Source organism: Microtus pennsylvanicus, chromosome 11 (assembly GCF_037038515.1).
Source record: "Microtus pennsylvanicus isolate mMicPen1 chromosome 11, mMicPen1.hap1, whole genome shotgun sequence".
Taxonomy (NCBI): domain Eukaryota; kingdom Metazoa; phylum Chordata; class Mammalia; order Rodentia; family Cricetidae; genus Microtus; species Microtus pennsylvanicus.
In genome coordinates, this window is record NC_134589.1 from 59,445,340 (window position 1) to 59,461,094 (window position 15,755).

The 15,755-nt window shown below is 45.8% G+C and overlaps 1 protein-coding gene across 5 annotated transcripts in view; it reads right to left on the reverse strand.

Annotated features, from left to right (window-relative positions):
* Specc1 (sperm antigen with calponin homology and coiled-coil domains 1) overlaps nucleotides 1–15,755 on the reverse strand; it is a 277,277-nt gene that overhangs the window by 184,774 nt on the left and 76,748 nt on the right. For all 5 annotated transcript variants that reach the window (XM_075992242.1, XM_075992243.1, XM_075992244.1 and 2 more), the window contains 2 exons: nucleotides 13,918–14,087; nucleotides 10,654–10,786 (listed from right to left, as the gene is read on the reverse strand). In XM_075992242.1, the coding sequence (XP_075848357.1) occupies nucleotides 10,654–10,786; nucleotides 13,918–14,064 (280 nt within the window). In that variant the 5' untranslated portion in view covers nucleotides 14,065–14,087. The remainder of the gene's footprint in view (nucleotides 1–10,653; nucleotides 10,787–13,917; nucleotides 14,088–15,755) is intronic.

Consider the following 15,755-nt stretch of genomic DNA (forward strand, 5'->3'; position numbering starts at 1 on the left):
AATAATAGAAATGGGTTAATTTAAGATGTAAGAGCTAAATAGAAATATGTATAAGCTATTGATTTAATTAATACAGTTTCTGTGTGGTTATTTCGAGTCTGGGCAGCTGGGAACAAACAAGCAGCCTTTGACAACAGACAGGGCTACACAGAGAAAACGTCTTGAACCCCCCACCCAATCTCTTTGTTAAGGCAGTATAGTAAGGACACTGAGTGCTGATAAGTATGCACAAAGCCTGGACCATCTACACACTGCTGATGGGATGCAAAACAGCAGAGCAACCAGGGGCACACATTCAGCAATTTCTTAACAAACTACATGCAACAGCACCCAAAAAGTATAGTCTTCAATATTTTCCACAGAAATTCTCCTGAAAGTTCACCCAATGGCTGGGAACAGAACACTTGCCAAGCATGTATGAGATCCCCAGCACCAAGGAGTTTTTTTTTTCTTTACATGAAAACCTGCACACAAATGTTTGTAACCACTTAATTCATCATAGTAAAAGTGTAGGAAGAACCCAGATTCAAGGAGCGGACAATCAAAGAAATCGCGATGCATTCACACTGCAAAAAACTATGAAGTCACAGACGAACAACAGTTAGCACACTGAGCAGCCTGGATGCGTGTCCAGAGAATTATGCAAAGTGGAAAAGGCCAGGTCCAAGGGCCTCCATGCTGTGTGACTCCATTCACAAAACATCTTTGAAACAACATAATTGCAGAAACAGAGAACAAACTGGTGATAGATGGTGGAGGAGAAGGTGTGGCTGTGAAAGGGTCACACGAGGAACCCTTGTGTTGGGGGAAGTGGCCTCACTATGTCAGGGTCAACGCCTTGGTTAGGGTGTATTCTGTCAAAAATACATCAGGAAAAGCTAGTAGAGGACATGCGATCTACACATATCACCTGTTATAACTGCATGCAGATCTATAATTGCAAAACAGAAAGTACAAAGCACATTTAACTGGGTAACACACGGAATATATTTTTCCTAAATTTAAAAACGTTCATATTGATTTTACATGTTGGTTTTAAAAGTGTTTGTTCTGAAAACCATTTTCCAAACCAGAAAAGGTCACAAATTACAAAATGACGGAAATGAGCAAATACTAAAGTCAAACTCAGGGGAAAAGCTGAGAAGCAAAGATTTGGTACACAACATGCACCCTCCAGATGGAGCTCCATGAGTTCAAGGCCAGCCTATTCTACACAGAAAATTCCAGTCAGCTAAGGTTACACAGTGAGAAACTGTCTAAAAATAAAGGGTTTTTTTTTTGGTTTTTTGATAAAAATAAATTTTTTAATAAATAAAATTAAAACAATGAAAATGAGCTAGAAAATTATTTTCATCAGGTCTACAATCTACTAGGTCATCTGAAATCCCTTAGACATGGTCCATCCACTAGGACATTTAATTACTGCTCAGAACATTACAAATGAAGTGAGCTGGCCACCTGGCAAGCATTGGGGTGTGCCGCACCTGAGCCCCATCCTGTTTCCCGGATGGAGGGAAAGTGTTTTTAATGACTAAGACCACAATCCAACTCTGTCCTACACAGGTGCACAGGACCAGCTTTACAGAACGTGATTCCCCCGAGCCATCTAGCAATGGAACCAGAACTGGATGAAGGGAAGTCACCTGCTCCTCCTGCGACACAGCCCAGCGCTCTCCCCAGTCAGTCTCGGGTGCAGCAGTTTCTACTGACAGAATCTATGGTGTGCAGCCTCTCCCTCTTGCTGAGGGAGTCAGGCGCCTGATCGTCCATGATGCTACTTCATTAGACTCTGGCTTCCTAGTCTTTCTCTTCTACATCAGGGGAAGCATTAGATTGGGTTTCTTTTCTTCAGTCACACATTGTGGACTCATAACTTTCACTTCAGGACATTAAAGGTTTCCACAAAGTGCTCGTCGTGCAGAAAGAAATGAGTCTCAGGGCAGACCCTATATGAAGCGTCTCCAGAGCAGGTCCAGGATTCCTATGTCTTGACTACACTTCATGGAAGATCATGCACGGGAAATAGCCACAGGTGGCTAATAAGAACAATACAAGCTAGGGCCAGTGAACACCACAGATACCTATCCCTCCCCCCACCCCTTTTCAAGATTAAGGAGGGAGGATATCCTGACACGGGTTATAAATTAGATGGACCTTGAGAACATTAAGCAAATCACAGAAGGACATAGAGCATGATCTCAAAAAAGCTAGAAGAACACACTCATAGGGACAGAAGATAGATTAGTAGGTTAGGGATTGTGGGGAGGAGTTGGTGAAGCTGTGGGTGGTAGGAGCTTGAGGATGCAGCTGGTCTCATCGCACCTGCAGACAAGACACAGAGTGTCGGGCTGGAGAGAAGGCTCAGCAGTTCTGAGTGCTTGCCCTGCAATTCTTATGACTGGAGTTTAGATCCCAGCACCATTAACAAGGCAGGCATCCCACACATGCCTGTACCCCAGCTCCAAGTGGGGTGAAGACAGGAGGGTTGTTGTGGTCTATTGGGTTCCAGGCTAAGAAAGCATGTGCCCCAGGTTCAGGGCAAGCCCTTGCTTCAAAGGAATAGGAAGGGAGTGATAGAGAAGGCCCCGTGATGTCTGCTTCTAATGGCTACATGCACAGCCTGTATGTTCATCATACACACACAGTGTGTTCATGTACACACGGTATGCTCATCACACAAACACAGTGTGTTCATGTATGTACACACGGTATGCTCATCACACAAACACAGTGTGTTCATGTACACACGGTATGCTCATCACACAAACACAGTGTGTTCATGTACACACGGTATGCTCATCACACAAACACAGTGTGTTCATGTACACACGGTATGCTCATCACACAAACAATGTGTTCATGTACACACGGTATGCTCATCACACAAACACAGTGTGTTCATGTACACACGGTATGCTCATCACACAAACACAGTGTGTTCATGTACACACGGTATGCTCATCACACAAACACAGTGTGTTCATGTACACACGGTATGCTCATCACACAAACACAGTGTGTTCATGTACACACGGTATGCTCATCACACAAACACAGTGTGTTCATGTACACACGGTATGCTCATCACACAAACACAGTGTGTTCATGTATGTACATACAGTATGCTCATCACACAAACACAGTGTGTTCATGTACACACGGTATGCTCATCACACAAACACAGTGTGTTCACACACACATGGTATGCTCATCACACACATGCAGGCACAAAACACTCCAAAGAGACACAGACAATTTAGATCAATATTAAAATCTTTTTTTAAAAAAAACATACAGCCGGGCGGTGGTGGCGCACGCCTTTAATCCCAGCACTCAGGAGGCAGAGGCAGGCGGATCTTTGTTAGTTCGAGACCAGCCTGGTCTACAAGAGCTAGTTCCAGGACAGGCTCCAAAACCATAGAGAAACCCTGTCTCGAAAAACCAAAATAAAATAAAATAAAATAAAAAAACATACAAAGAAGCAGAGAATGAGCGATGTTGTGTTCAGTGGCTTTTCCCTTTTTATGCGAACCAGAACCGAAGCGCAGGAAATAGCACTGCCTACTTTTAGGGTGAGTCTTCCCACCTCACTTAGCCTGATCAAGATAATCACTAAAGCCTAGAAGTGAACCTAATAACCCCCCAAGGGTGTGTCTGGAGGCTTGGCTTGTAGGTGAGTCTAGGTTCTGCCATAAGAATTCTAGATCTTGCCAAGTGTTCTTATCATAATTTGAAGATGAATTAAATGTAGAAAAATAAAATACTGAATTTGAAATTGTTGTTTTATCACAAAATCTAGTCATGAATAAGTGGCTCTCTGAAATTATGAAAGCAACAAACTCATTCCCGATGCTGCTATTGTGTGAACTTTCCAGATGGACTATGACCCTTGACCCGCCCCACCCTCTCCCTCAGTCCTGCACCAGGGCCCCTCAAAGCTCAGAATGCACTCAGCAGGGCATGTCCTCAAGCTGAACTCCCATCTGCTCCGAGCCCAGGTCTGTGTCTGTGTGATCCTACGCCACCACCACTGCCTGACTGCTGGGTGGCCTGCAAGCTTCCTCTACTGTGCTTTCTCTCCCGGCTGATAAGTGGATACCCTCCATTTTTCACATTCCTGTAGCAGAGCCTGGTTCCTCTTCTCCCTGTGGCCCCTGGTGGCCTCAGCCAAGCCCTTAACCCTGCGGCTTCAGGAGTATTCCAGTGGGAGTATTCCAGGGTCGGACTTCCCACCTCGTCCTACGGTCGTCACCCCCGAGACCTGCACCACGTGTTTTCGTCACCCCCGAGACCTGCACCACGTGTTTTCTACACATGCTCCTGCAGGTCACCATGCTCTGGTTTCCTCTCAGTGTCTGTGGTGTGGATGAAGACAGTTGGCACTTTCTGGTCTGTCTTCTGGTCCAAGGGATAGAATGGTACCACCTCATTGGACGGCAGTAAAGGAAAACAGATACAGCGCACAGTAAGCAGCGTCGGTGCGGAAATAATGAGTCTTCAATAAAGGAAGAAAATGAGGGTCCCGCCCCACAGTGAAGAACCCAATTATCAGAACCTGGATCAGCACAGTCGTCACCCCGTCAGCCAGGACAGAGCCAGTTAACTGCAGAATGTTGGGCATGTGTCCTGTGGGGCCACGGATACCTCCTACAAGAGGGCTACCAAGATGGTTTCGCAGGTCCCAGCACTAGCCAGCAAGCCTGATAACCTGAGTTCAACTCCTGGGACCCACATATAAGAGAGAACTGAGTCTCACTATTACTCCTCCAACTTCCACACATGGACTATGACAAATGCATGCCCATATTCACAAAATAAACAAACAAGATGTGATTTTTCTAAATGTCTAAAGGAGTGAATGTTACATGTATTTTTCTACAGTAAAGGATCAGGGCATTAGACTGGTTGGCTTCACCCTTCGAAATATCTCCAGAACCTGCCTGCTGCTCCCAGCTCCCAGCTCGTCCAGGCCATAACAACTTGTTTCGTCATTTATGACAGTGGCCGCCCATCTGGTCTCCCAACCTCACCTGTCTACTTTGAACAAGCAGTCGAAGGATTCCTTAGGAAATGAACTCGGGAGCTGTCCCTATTCCAGGGAACCCTGCAGAAATCACCCATGCCTGCCTGCCAGGCTGTGGGTTCTTCGGTAGCCCTGTCTTTCTGCTCCCAGTCTGTGCTGGGCACTAGTGGGCACAGGCAGTCAACCCTGCCACAGTGGTCATGTTCTGCTCAGGTGGCTCAACGGAGGCAGAGATCTTTGTCCTGGTGGCTTCTTCTCAGAACAGTGCTGAATTCACGTGGAGTAAGTGTTCAAATTATTTGTTAAACTAAAGAATTATTTCCAGTCAACAGTGCCTCATCAAACCAAGGCTCCAGCGCATCAATATTTTGGACAAGGCTACCACCTGGTGGTGACATTCTGCCACAGCAGGATCGTCCCTGCGTCCAATTGACTTGAGAGGCAACTCTTGACACAAATACTCTAAAACCTTCTTGTTTTGCAATCTACATCGCTGGGGAAGAAGGGGTACATATAAAGGGCACCCCCATATGTAAAATACACTCCAGGGAGAAGAGGAAGAAGACATGGCTTACTCAGAAAGTCCAAAAGTGAGTGCCCAGGGTGGACATGACATGGGCGAAGCTGATAGAAACCCCAACCTATGTGCTGGTTCAAACCCAATGAAACAGTCAGAGCCCTAAGTCTGTCTGAGGAAGAAGTGCCAGCAGGCTTGGGAGGCCAGGGACCAAGGGGAGAGAGGCAGGGCAGCAGGTGGCACACTTGACCTAATAGATCCTGCCTTGTTTGTTCTTGGGGAAGGAGGGGAACTAGACACAGCCTTTGAAAGAAAAGAAGGAGGGCTTCTGGGTAGCCCATATTTACCAGGTTAAGCCGCTCCCATCCTACCTGCCATGTGTCAGTTGTCAAGTGTTAAATGTGAGTGTTGGGGTCTTGAGATGGATACTGACTAATTGTAGGTTTAGAATAAAGTGCATGCAAATCTAAATAAAGAAATGATAGCAGTGCAGGTACCAGGCCAATGGCCAGATCTGATCCATGTGAATTGCCTCCGCATCTGTATTAGTGGCTTTCCCTGTCCCTGGGACAAGAGGCCTGACAAGAAGTAACTTAAGGGGAACCTTTTTTTTGGCTCATGGTTTGAGGGGACAGTCCATCACAGCAGGAAGACACGGTGACGGAGAACGAGGTGGACACAGTGCACTCAGGAAGCAGAGGATGGAAGCTGGAGTTGAGCCCACTTTCTCCTGTCTCCCATTTCACTTAACCCAACACTCCACACCATCTGGATATCTCCCAGATTATTCCAACCCAGTCAGGTTTGGCCACGAACATTAATCATTACAGTGTCCCATAAATATGTATATACACATACACACATATGACAGTTTAAAAATGAAAAACTTTCAGGAGAAAGACTAATAATACCCTTAAAAGAAAAACAATACTACCATCTATGTATCAGAGAAAACAAGTCAAAAGTTTAAACACTAAGTCTGCGGGCATTAAGACTCCTTCCCATGAGTCTCTATATAAATTATATATTATCTATACACTGACAGAATTTCCTGACCTCCTAGAGTTGGATGCTTTCCTTCACATACGAACTTGCAGAGAATTATATTATATTGTCTTGCCAGCATGCAAGACCATGCCCTTCACACGCATGCTCGCACACAGGCACACACACAGGTGCAAACACGTACACTCTGAACATAAACAGCAGACGGGCTGGGGTGTAGGTCAGTGCTAGAGCAAACACTCAGCCTATGAAATGCCCTGGGTTCTAGCCCCAGTACCAGTTACAGTAATGTGCTAGACCAAATACAAACCAACACAAACTTAAAACATTTAAAAATTAGGAGGACAAAGAGACAGCTAAACCAGCAAAGTGATTGCCACACAAACATGAGGATTTGTTTCAGCCTTCAGAACCCATGTAAGAAAGTCAGGTGTGCTGGACGGCAGTGGCACACACTTTTAATCCCAGCCCTCGGGAAGCAGAGACAGGCGGGTCTCTGTGAGTTTGAGGTCAGCCTGGTCTACAGAGCGAGTTCCAGGACAGCTGGGGTGGTTACACAGAGAAACCCTGTCTCAAGAAAAGAAATAAGGAAATTAAGTGAAAAGGGAGGGAGGGAGGGAGGGAGGGAGGGAGGGAGGGAGGGAGGGAAGGAAGGAAGGAAGGAAGGAAGGAAGGAAGGAAGGAAGGAAGGAAGGAGGGAAGGAAGGAAGGAAGGAAGAAGCCAGGTGTGGCCATGTATGTCTGTAATTCCAGCACTGGGGCTAGAGACAGGAGCATCGTAGGGGCTCACTGGCTGACCAACCAAACCAACAAGCTTCAAGTGTTGTTCAAACTGTCCATAAGTGGTGTGTCTGTCCATCTACCAATAGTAACAATAGCGATGATTACCTGTTTTGGTTTTTCTAATGTGGTGTGTCATATATAATTATTGTTCTGAGTAATAGCTCCTTAGCTACAAGTGAAGCCGTAGATGGAGAGCTATTAATTTACTATTGGATATCTATTTCTTTTTATGTGAGCTACATATTGCTCTACAGACTTCCTTATGGGTCTGGATAATCTTTGAAAACTTGCATGTATTGTAAATAATCTTTCAGCATCCTTGAAGGGGTATTTATTTTTATTTTATGTGTATAAGTGTTCACCTTCATATATATGTGTGCTGTGTACTCATGGAGGACAGAAGAATGTGTCAGATCTCTTGGAAGTGGAGTTACATATGGCTGAGCGCTGCCATGTGGGTGCTGGGAACTGTGCCCAGGTCCTCTGAGAGCGCAAGCATTCTTAATTGCTGAGCCATCTTTCTCAGGCCCTTGGCTTTCTGATGATGAAAAGCTCCTCCTTTGTCCTACACAGGTTAACGCTCTGGTGTTTTCTTTATGTTTAAAACTTTTGTTATATCTATGTACGTACGAGTGTGTACATGTCATGTATGTTTGTGTGTGTGTATATGTGTGCATGTGCGTTCATCCGAGCACATGTGTGAACATGTGTACAGGTGAGGGGTGTTAATGTGGAGACTATGAGTCAACATGGAATGCCTTCTGCAATCTCTCCACCATGGGTCAACACGGAATGTCTTCTGCAATCACCTTGTTTTGTGAGCCAGTCTCTCTCACTGAACCTAGGACCCTCCACATACCAGGCTGGCTGGTCAGCAAGCCCTGGGGATCCACCTGCCTCCCCTTGCCCAGGGCCGAGGGAACAGGCAAGCGCTGCCTCATTTGGCTTTGCACATGGGCACCAGAGGACGAACTCAGGTCTTCATGCTGGCACAGCAAGCATTTTACCCTCCCACATCCCTGTGACTTATTTATGTAAGAAGAATGAGTTCCAATTTTATTTTTCAGAGTTACCCAGGCTTGACTTAACTTACTTTAACTTCTTCTTGAAGTACTGGGGATTGAACTCAGGGCCTCTCACCTGCTGAATTTGCACTGGACCCTAAACTACGCCCACAGGCTCCAGCTTGGCATAAGCCACCTTTTTTACCCTGTACCAAATGTGCATGTGGATGCTGCCTTCCTCCGTGGCTCCTTGTGCTGCTTGCAGTCTCTGGCTAGCAGCATCTCCACCCGCTATCCACTAGGTGGAAGTATAACCTCCAATCATGACAACCCAACACCTTCCCCTGGGCCAAGCACTGCTTGTTGGCTGATGAGGGACCTCCTCAGTATCATTTTGCTCACGTGGCTGCTCCTGGTTCCACGTTGATATGTTAATTAGGACGAAAATGAATTGATGGAATAATTTAGACACCCTTAATAGATTTAATATGTGGCACTACTGAATTTAGTCTTTGCTATATTTAATCTTCCTATCCCAAGCCCACACATTTCCTCCCATTTATTCACAAGGACATAGACATGTTCTCCAAATGGGTGTTAGGTATCTTTTAATGTATAGGCTCTTACATAACTGAGTTTATTGCTAAGTGTTTCTCCTTTCTTTCTTAATGTTTGTTTGTTTGATTGTTTGAGAGAGGGTTTCTCTGTGTGTAGCCCCGGCCGTCCTAGACCTCACTCTGAGACCACCAGGCTGACCTCACATTCACAAAGACCCACCTCACAAGTGCTGAGTTTAAAGTTATGTACCATCATGGCCTGGCTCCACATCTTTTCTTACATGAGATAATTTCTTCGAATATTATATAACCAGTCTCTGGTCAGAGAACTATTCAATCTTTTCCTTTCAGACAAGGTGCCATTGAGCCTAGGCTGGCCTGAACTCCTGATCCTCCTGTCTTGGCCTTCCAAGGGCTATTGACTTATTTTTTGAGATGAAGTCTTTGCCTTGCTCATCTAGTGGGTTCAGGTGACACTCCTGTCTCTGAGTACTGGGACCGCAGGTGACACTCCTGTCTCTGAGTACTGGGAACGCAGTTACGTGTTGCCAAATGCAACAAGATAACATACTTCCTTGCTAGAGCCTCTCCACACACACCATCTATCAAGAGTTTATTACTAAATCAGGATGGTGTCCACATCCATCAAGATGACCATGTGGTTTTTCTGTGACCTATGATACGCCTAGCAGGCATATAATGCTAACGTTCATTCATTCACTCATTTTTTAAGATTTGATTTGATGAGTATTTTGCCTGCACGTAGGTCTAGGCATCATATGTGTGCAATCCCCATGGAGGCAGGAGAGAGTGCTGGAATTACAGACAGTTGTGAGCCACTACGTGGGCCCCGAGAACTGAACCTGGATCCTCTGGAAGAGCAGCAAGAGCTCTTAACCACTGAGCCGTCTGCCAAGCCCCTCATTGGTGCATTCTTAACCACTGAGCCGTCTGCCAAGCCCCTCATTGGTGCATTCTTAACCACTGAGCCATCTGCCAAGCCCCACTGACGCATTCTTAGAGGATGCAGCTCCACTTGGTTGTACTGTCCGCAGCTGCCCTTTGACATTTTCTTGGACAGCATTTGCTAACACTTTAATATCTCACTTTTGTATTAATATTGAGAATAAAGCTGGCATTCATTTTTAATTAATTATTACTTTAATGGCATCTGTTAACTTTGGAGTCAGTAGTCGAGGCTTGCTTGGTGAAAATGTGTTACTTTCATTTGCTGTATTTAGTACAAATTCAGTCTTTAACAGCTACATCATCATGTAGAAACACAAGCCCTTCTCCTTACATCCCAAGCCACATTCGGGCCTCACATTAAACTCCTTGAAGGCCAAACAAATTAAAATATATCTTCAGAACGTAATGTTTTGTGAAACGGGTCGAAGAGTGGTGAGCATCACACCCATCAACAATCATCATGACCAAGGAAGACCTCAGCTGTTCGTCACCTTGGGCCTATCCATGACCCACTGTCATCCATTGCCATCATCTGGGATGACTCCAGAGCTACACCACCTTGCTAAAAGGATTCCACACACACGGGTGACAAGTGGACTCCTGAGGTGACATGACAAATCATTGCCCTTCTGTTCTCCATCAGTCTCCCAGGTTGTATGCTGTCTCCCCAATGCACAAACTCTACAAGTAAGGACTATGCCCCCAGATCAGCTCCAGGCCAGGGTGATGGGGGAGGACGGATCATGAGTGAAAAGGAGCTTCCACAGGACAGGATGCCACTGAGGTCCTTCCTACCTGTGTTGCTTCTCAGGCGGCTCTCAGTGAGCTCGGAGATGGCTCCGGAGGTTGAGGTCTTCTTCAGGCGCACCGTCCCCGCGGAAGCACTGCCAGGCTTGTTGAGCATGTCCTCACTGCTGGCCCTCTTGAGCTGGAGAGAAGTTAGAGGGACAAAGACACAGTGAGGAATGCTGCACCCACCAGGTCAAGGACATAAAGATTTACAAAGGAGACCGCCATCCCTGAGAATCAAAGCACCAAGTTACTAGTATAGAAGGAATAAGCAGGAAGAGCACCCGATTTGGTTACTACCGCATGTTCTCTCTCCGTTTGTGGCTTTGCTTCCTGTTACCCAAAGGCAGCTCAGCACCCGTCTAGGTTTCTGGCTTGCTATGGAAGATCCCCCTGAAGGGATGTGCTCAGGGGTTGCTTCGGCGTGTGCAGGAAATGCTCTAAGGGCATCACTGGGGTTGACGCTGCTGAGCACCTGCTTGGTCTGCAGTGGCCCAGCCTTGGTAGAAGAAAGACTTCTCTAGTGGCTTGGCTGTTCTGCTTTTTTGCTTTTTGGTTTGAACCCCAATATCTGTCTCCAGGTTTTTACTATCCGTGTTACATTTCAAGCCCATAATAATCTTGTAAAGTCATTGCATGTGTGTTCATCGTTGGCTGTAGAGTCATCTCATGGCTTTTGGCTGTGTATTAGTGAGCCCTCCTGCCGTTTTTGTAAACCTGGCGTAAGAGCATATCTGCATTTTGACTGGAGATTTTTAAGGGCTCCATTGCCACAAATGGCTAGGAGCAACCATACTGAGAGCATTCTGTAGCAACTATCACAGAACACTGTTGGTACTCAGGACTCAGACAACGAGCCCGTGCTGGAAGACTGCACTCCTTCAAGGACGTACTCTTACAAAACCTTCTGGGAAGACTTGACGTCCTCAAACAGGTCTAGCATGGGACCATCCTGGGGCCAGCATCTGACCACTCTCAGTTATGGTTTTTTTTTTCTTATTTTTCTTTATTGTTCTCCTTTCCTTTTATCAACAAATAGGAAATGAAGAAAAAGGCAACCAGGCCTTTCAAGAGATGCAGGAGGACAGTAATAGGCTGGTCATATACTTCATATATATGCTGGGCAAGGCTGGGTGGGCATCAGGGGATGACACAGAAGCAGTGACCAGCCTTAGAGTCAGTCCTTGGACCAGGCTCTCTGAGACGCCGTCTTGAACCCTTGTCCCCAGAGATGTGGGCACCTTAGGCTATGTTCATTTTACTATCATCCTTGGGGTTTCCCTGCTATGAAAAATTAGTTTAAGATGGGCTACGTTTATGCTGTGGAATATTTGTTTAACAATGCAAAGATGTGTTGCATTCTTTTATGTGGCATTTATTTAACGCTGTGAAGCTGTGTTACTTTGTCTTCCTAAAACACCTGATTGGTCTAATAAAGAGCTGACTGGCCAATAGTCAGGCAGGAAGAAGGATAGGCGGGGCTTCCAGGCAGAGAAAATAAATAGAAGAGAGAAGAGTGAGGAGCGAGAAGAGGAGGATGACAGGGGCCTGCCACCTAGTCACAAAGCCACACAGCCAGCCACAGAGTAAGAAGTAGAGAAAGGTATAGAGAACAAAGAAAGATAAAAGTCCAGAGGCAAAAGGTAGATGGGATAATTTAAGAAAAGCTGGTTAGACACAAACCAAGCTAAGGCCAGGCATCCATAAGTAAGGATAAGTCTCCGTATATTTATCTGGGAGCTGGATGGCAGGGCCTCCAAAGAACAAAGAGTAAAAACACCCATCTATACTTAACCAAACTCTACTCAAAAATAGTAGAAAAAATAACATCTGTTCAGAAAATGTAGGTTGTTTTCCTCATCCTTATTCATAAAACATTACCACGTAATAGCTTTTTACCTTAAATTAGATATTATAAGTAGTCCAGAGAGACTAGAGGCATCTAAGGACACAGGACTGGTGGGCTCTGTGACAACACCACTGTTTCAGACAAGGTCCTTGAGCACCCACAGATTTGGGCACCCATGGGAATCCCGGACGGTGAGACACAGCTTGAATTTTTTTTTCTGTTCATACAAACTCAAACCAATGTTTCGTCGACTGCGGCCAAGTAAGCTCTGACTCATAGCCCCGGGCCTTCTATTGTGGCTGGAGTGATGTGGCCTGCTGAAGTCAGAGCCTGTGTGCTGCTGCCTGAACACCACAAAGAGGGTTTGCAGCAGCATCCCTGCCCCCCGTTCTTCCTGCATCTCCTGCCTTGTGCTTTCAGCCCCTGCAGCTCAGCCATCATTTGAAATTAGGGATTCGGTTCTATTGTGGGTGGGTTTGATTCGGTTTCCTATTTGTGAACAGTTAAGACATCCTCATCCATTTACTCTAGACAGGCATTGAAATGTCAACGAGTGCAGGCAATGCTCTGGGACATTTGCTACAGATCCCAGCTGTCCTATCCGCTTAGAAGTTTCCACTGGGGAGGGAAATCTACTTGCTTTTCTGACCATCGCCTCTACCTCCTCTCTTCTGCTCTCTGGGCTTTCAGTGATCTAGAGCCCACCGTCGGCTGGAAAGGACAGGGCTGGCAAGGGGCGGGCACAGTTCAGGTCCTCCTGCAACTCTTCCCAGATCCTGGTGTCCGTTTCATAATATCAGGACAAGAAAGCTCGTGGATCAGAATGGAGAGCAGGAAGCCTGCCACAAAACTACTTGCTTTCCCTTGACACTTCTCTGTGGAAGAAGCTCTCAGGGCTCAGGTCTAAACAACCTAAAGGAAAGAGGAACCATCCGCTCTACAAAGGTAGCTCAGAGAGGAGCAGATTAGGAGGTGATGGAGGCAGGGGTTGAATTTGGCTAGGACACAGTACAGTGGGATGGCATCTCGACACTCAAGGCAGTGAGAAGGTTCCTGATTAGCAATAGAAATCTCGATACCATTCACAGAACAGACGCTGTCCCCTGGAAAATGGCTCTCAACAAGGACCGTCCCGCAATCTGGGTGTGTGTTAGAAAAGAGAGCGTGCATTTCAGACGCAACCATGATTGGATGTGGAGCTGATGGGGCAGAATGGGAAATTTACATATTCTATGATTCACATGTACTAAAAGCCCCCTCCCCAGTTTTCACTGAGTCTTTAAACAGCTCATGCATCTCTTTCCCCATCCTGGAGCATCCCACTGTCCCCCATTCGCTCCATCCCCTCAGGTGCTGCTGGGGTTTGCTACTGACACACAGGACTCTGAGCATTCTCACAGACCTGCCCTGAAAGTCTGTACCTTACTAAGCCGAGACTCGAAGGCCAGCGAGGTTGAAGACTTGGAACTCTTCATGCCAGAAGGGGTCCCAGGGAGGGGCCGTGTGCGATCAGGGCCATGGCTGCCTGCTTTGGCAACTGGACTCCAGGGCTTGGTGGCACTCCGCATGATGTCCTGGGGAGGTCTTCTCTCTGTAGAAAGGTAAAAAGGAAAACACTCGTCTCCAAGACGCTACTTTACAAACTCCCTTCACCAGGCTTACCATTGCTACCACAGAACGAGTGTTAGGATTTAGCCAGGTACAGAAGAATACCGTGCACCGAAGATGCTGCTGTTGCATGCTGCTCATTTTTATACCTCTGAACGGGTGCTTGCCAGTTTATTAACACGTATATGTGATGCAACTGATATTCTGATATTGCTTTTCAGCAAATGATACCTTGTTCTTGTTACAGACACCTAACAGCTACGTATGCCAATACACATCTGTAAGTACACACATGCCCTCGCGCACATGCACGCACACACACACACACACACACACAAACACTATGGTGACTGGCATCAAGATATAATATGTCCCCAAGCTTTGCAGCTTTAGAACTATCAAAACAGTCTCCTTAATTTTTAAACACATATAAATGAATTATTTTAGAGTTAAAGAGTTCGCAGAAATACATATGACTTCTTTTAGATAAAAATGGATACCATTTTTAAAAATTAATAAGGCATATTTTAATTGATCAGACTTGACATGCAGGATTATTTCCCTAGTTAAATAATTTATGGAATGAAAAAAATATTGTTCAAAGTATCAGACTGCAAGGCTAAGCTATGCACATCTTTAATCCCAGTACTCTGGAAGCAGAGGCAGATGGGTCTCTGTGAGTTCAAGACCTGCCTGGTCTATATAATGAGTTCCAGGACAGCCAGAGATATATAGAGAGACCCTGTCCCAGGGGAAAGAAGACAGAAGTGCCAGCAGTCCAGGTAAAGTCATCAACTGTCATTCATGATCCCTTGCATCCTCCAACCCCCAGCATCGCCATCAACAGCATCTCCAGGATAGATCAGAAGTCCTGGTATCTTTCTACAACCACCTTGCCTCTGTCTGTCCCCGTGGACTCTGGTATGACACAAGGTACCAAGCCACAGTGTCTATGCTTTCAAATAACACCCACAGAGGACAAGCAATTCTGGAAGCCACTTCTGTTGGGTATAAGGCTCTGGTTAACCTTAAGGGGTGGTAGCTGGTACTAGAGTGGACGGTCTCCTCGGCCTCACTGCATTGTAGGACGACTGCAGCCCAGCTCAGGCGGCCATCACCTCGTGCTCCTGTCCCTTCCCTGACCAGAAGAAACTATCTCAGCAGACAGTATCTGTCTCTCCAAGAGTCACCCGGTTCCTCTTCCTGTTTAAGCAAAGTGATTACATAGAGATAAGTGTCCTATGTAGCTGGTTCTCTCTACAGCTGCATAGATGTGGCTAACAATGAAACTGCATGTCTATAACATGAACCAGGCCCTGGGTTCTATCCCTGACACACACACATGCACGCACCTGAATTCATTATTGGTAAAAGAAAATAAAAAGGAATACCATTTGCTTTTGGTAATTTTTTCCCTGAAGATTATATATGATTTCAGTTGCATGATCCGCTCAGAACTTCTTAGTCTCAGCTTGGTTCCAGGTCTTGTGATTTCTTAAAAATTCAGTATTAAAAAAAAAAGCAGCTTACTGCCAATGTATTTTACTGATGCTTAACACTGATTATTTTTCTTTCTCGACCCATGCTTTTTCTTTCTGGTTTCCACAGCAACAGTAAAAGAACACTTAGGTTAAGACCTGTGCAGTGACTA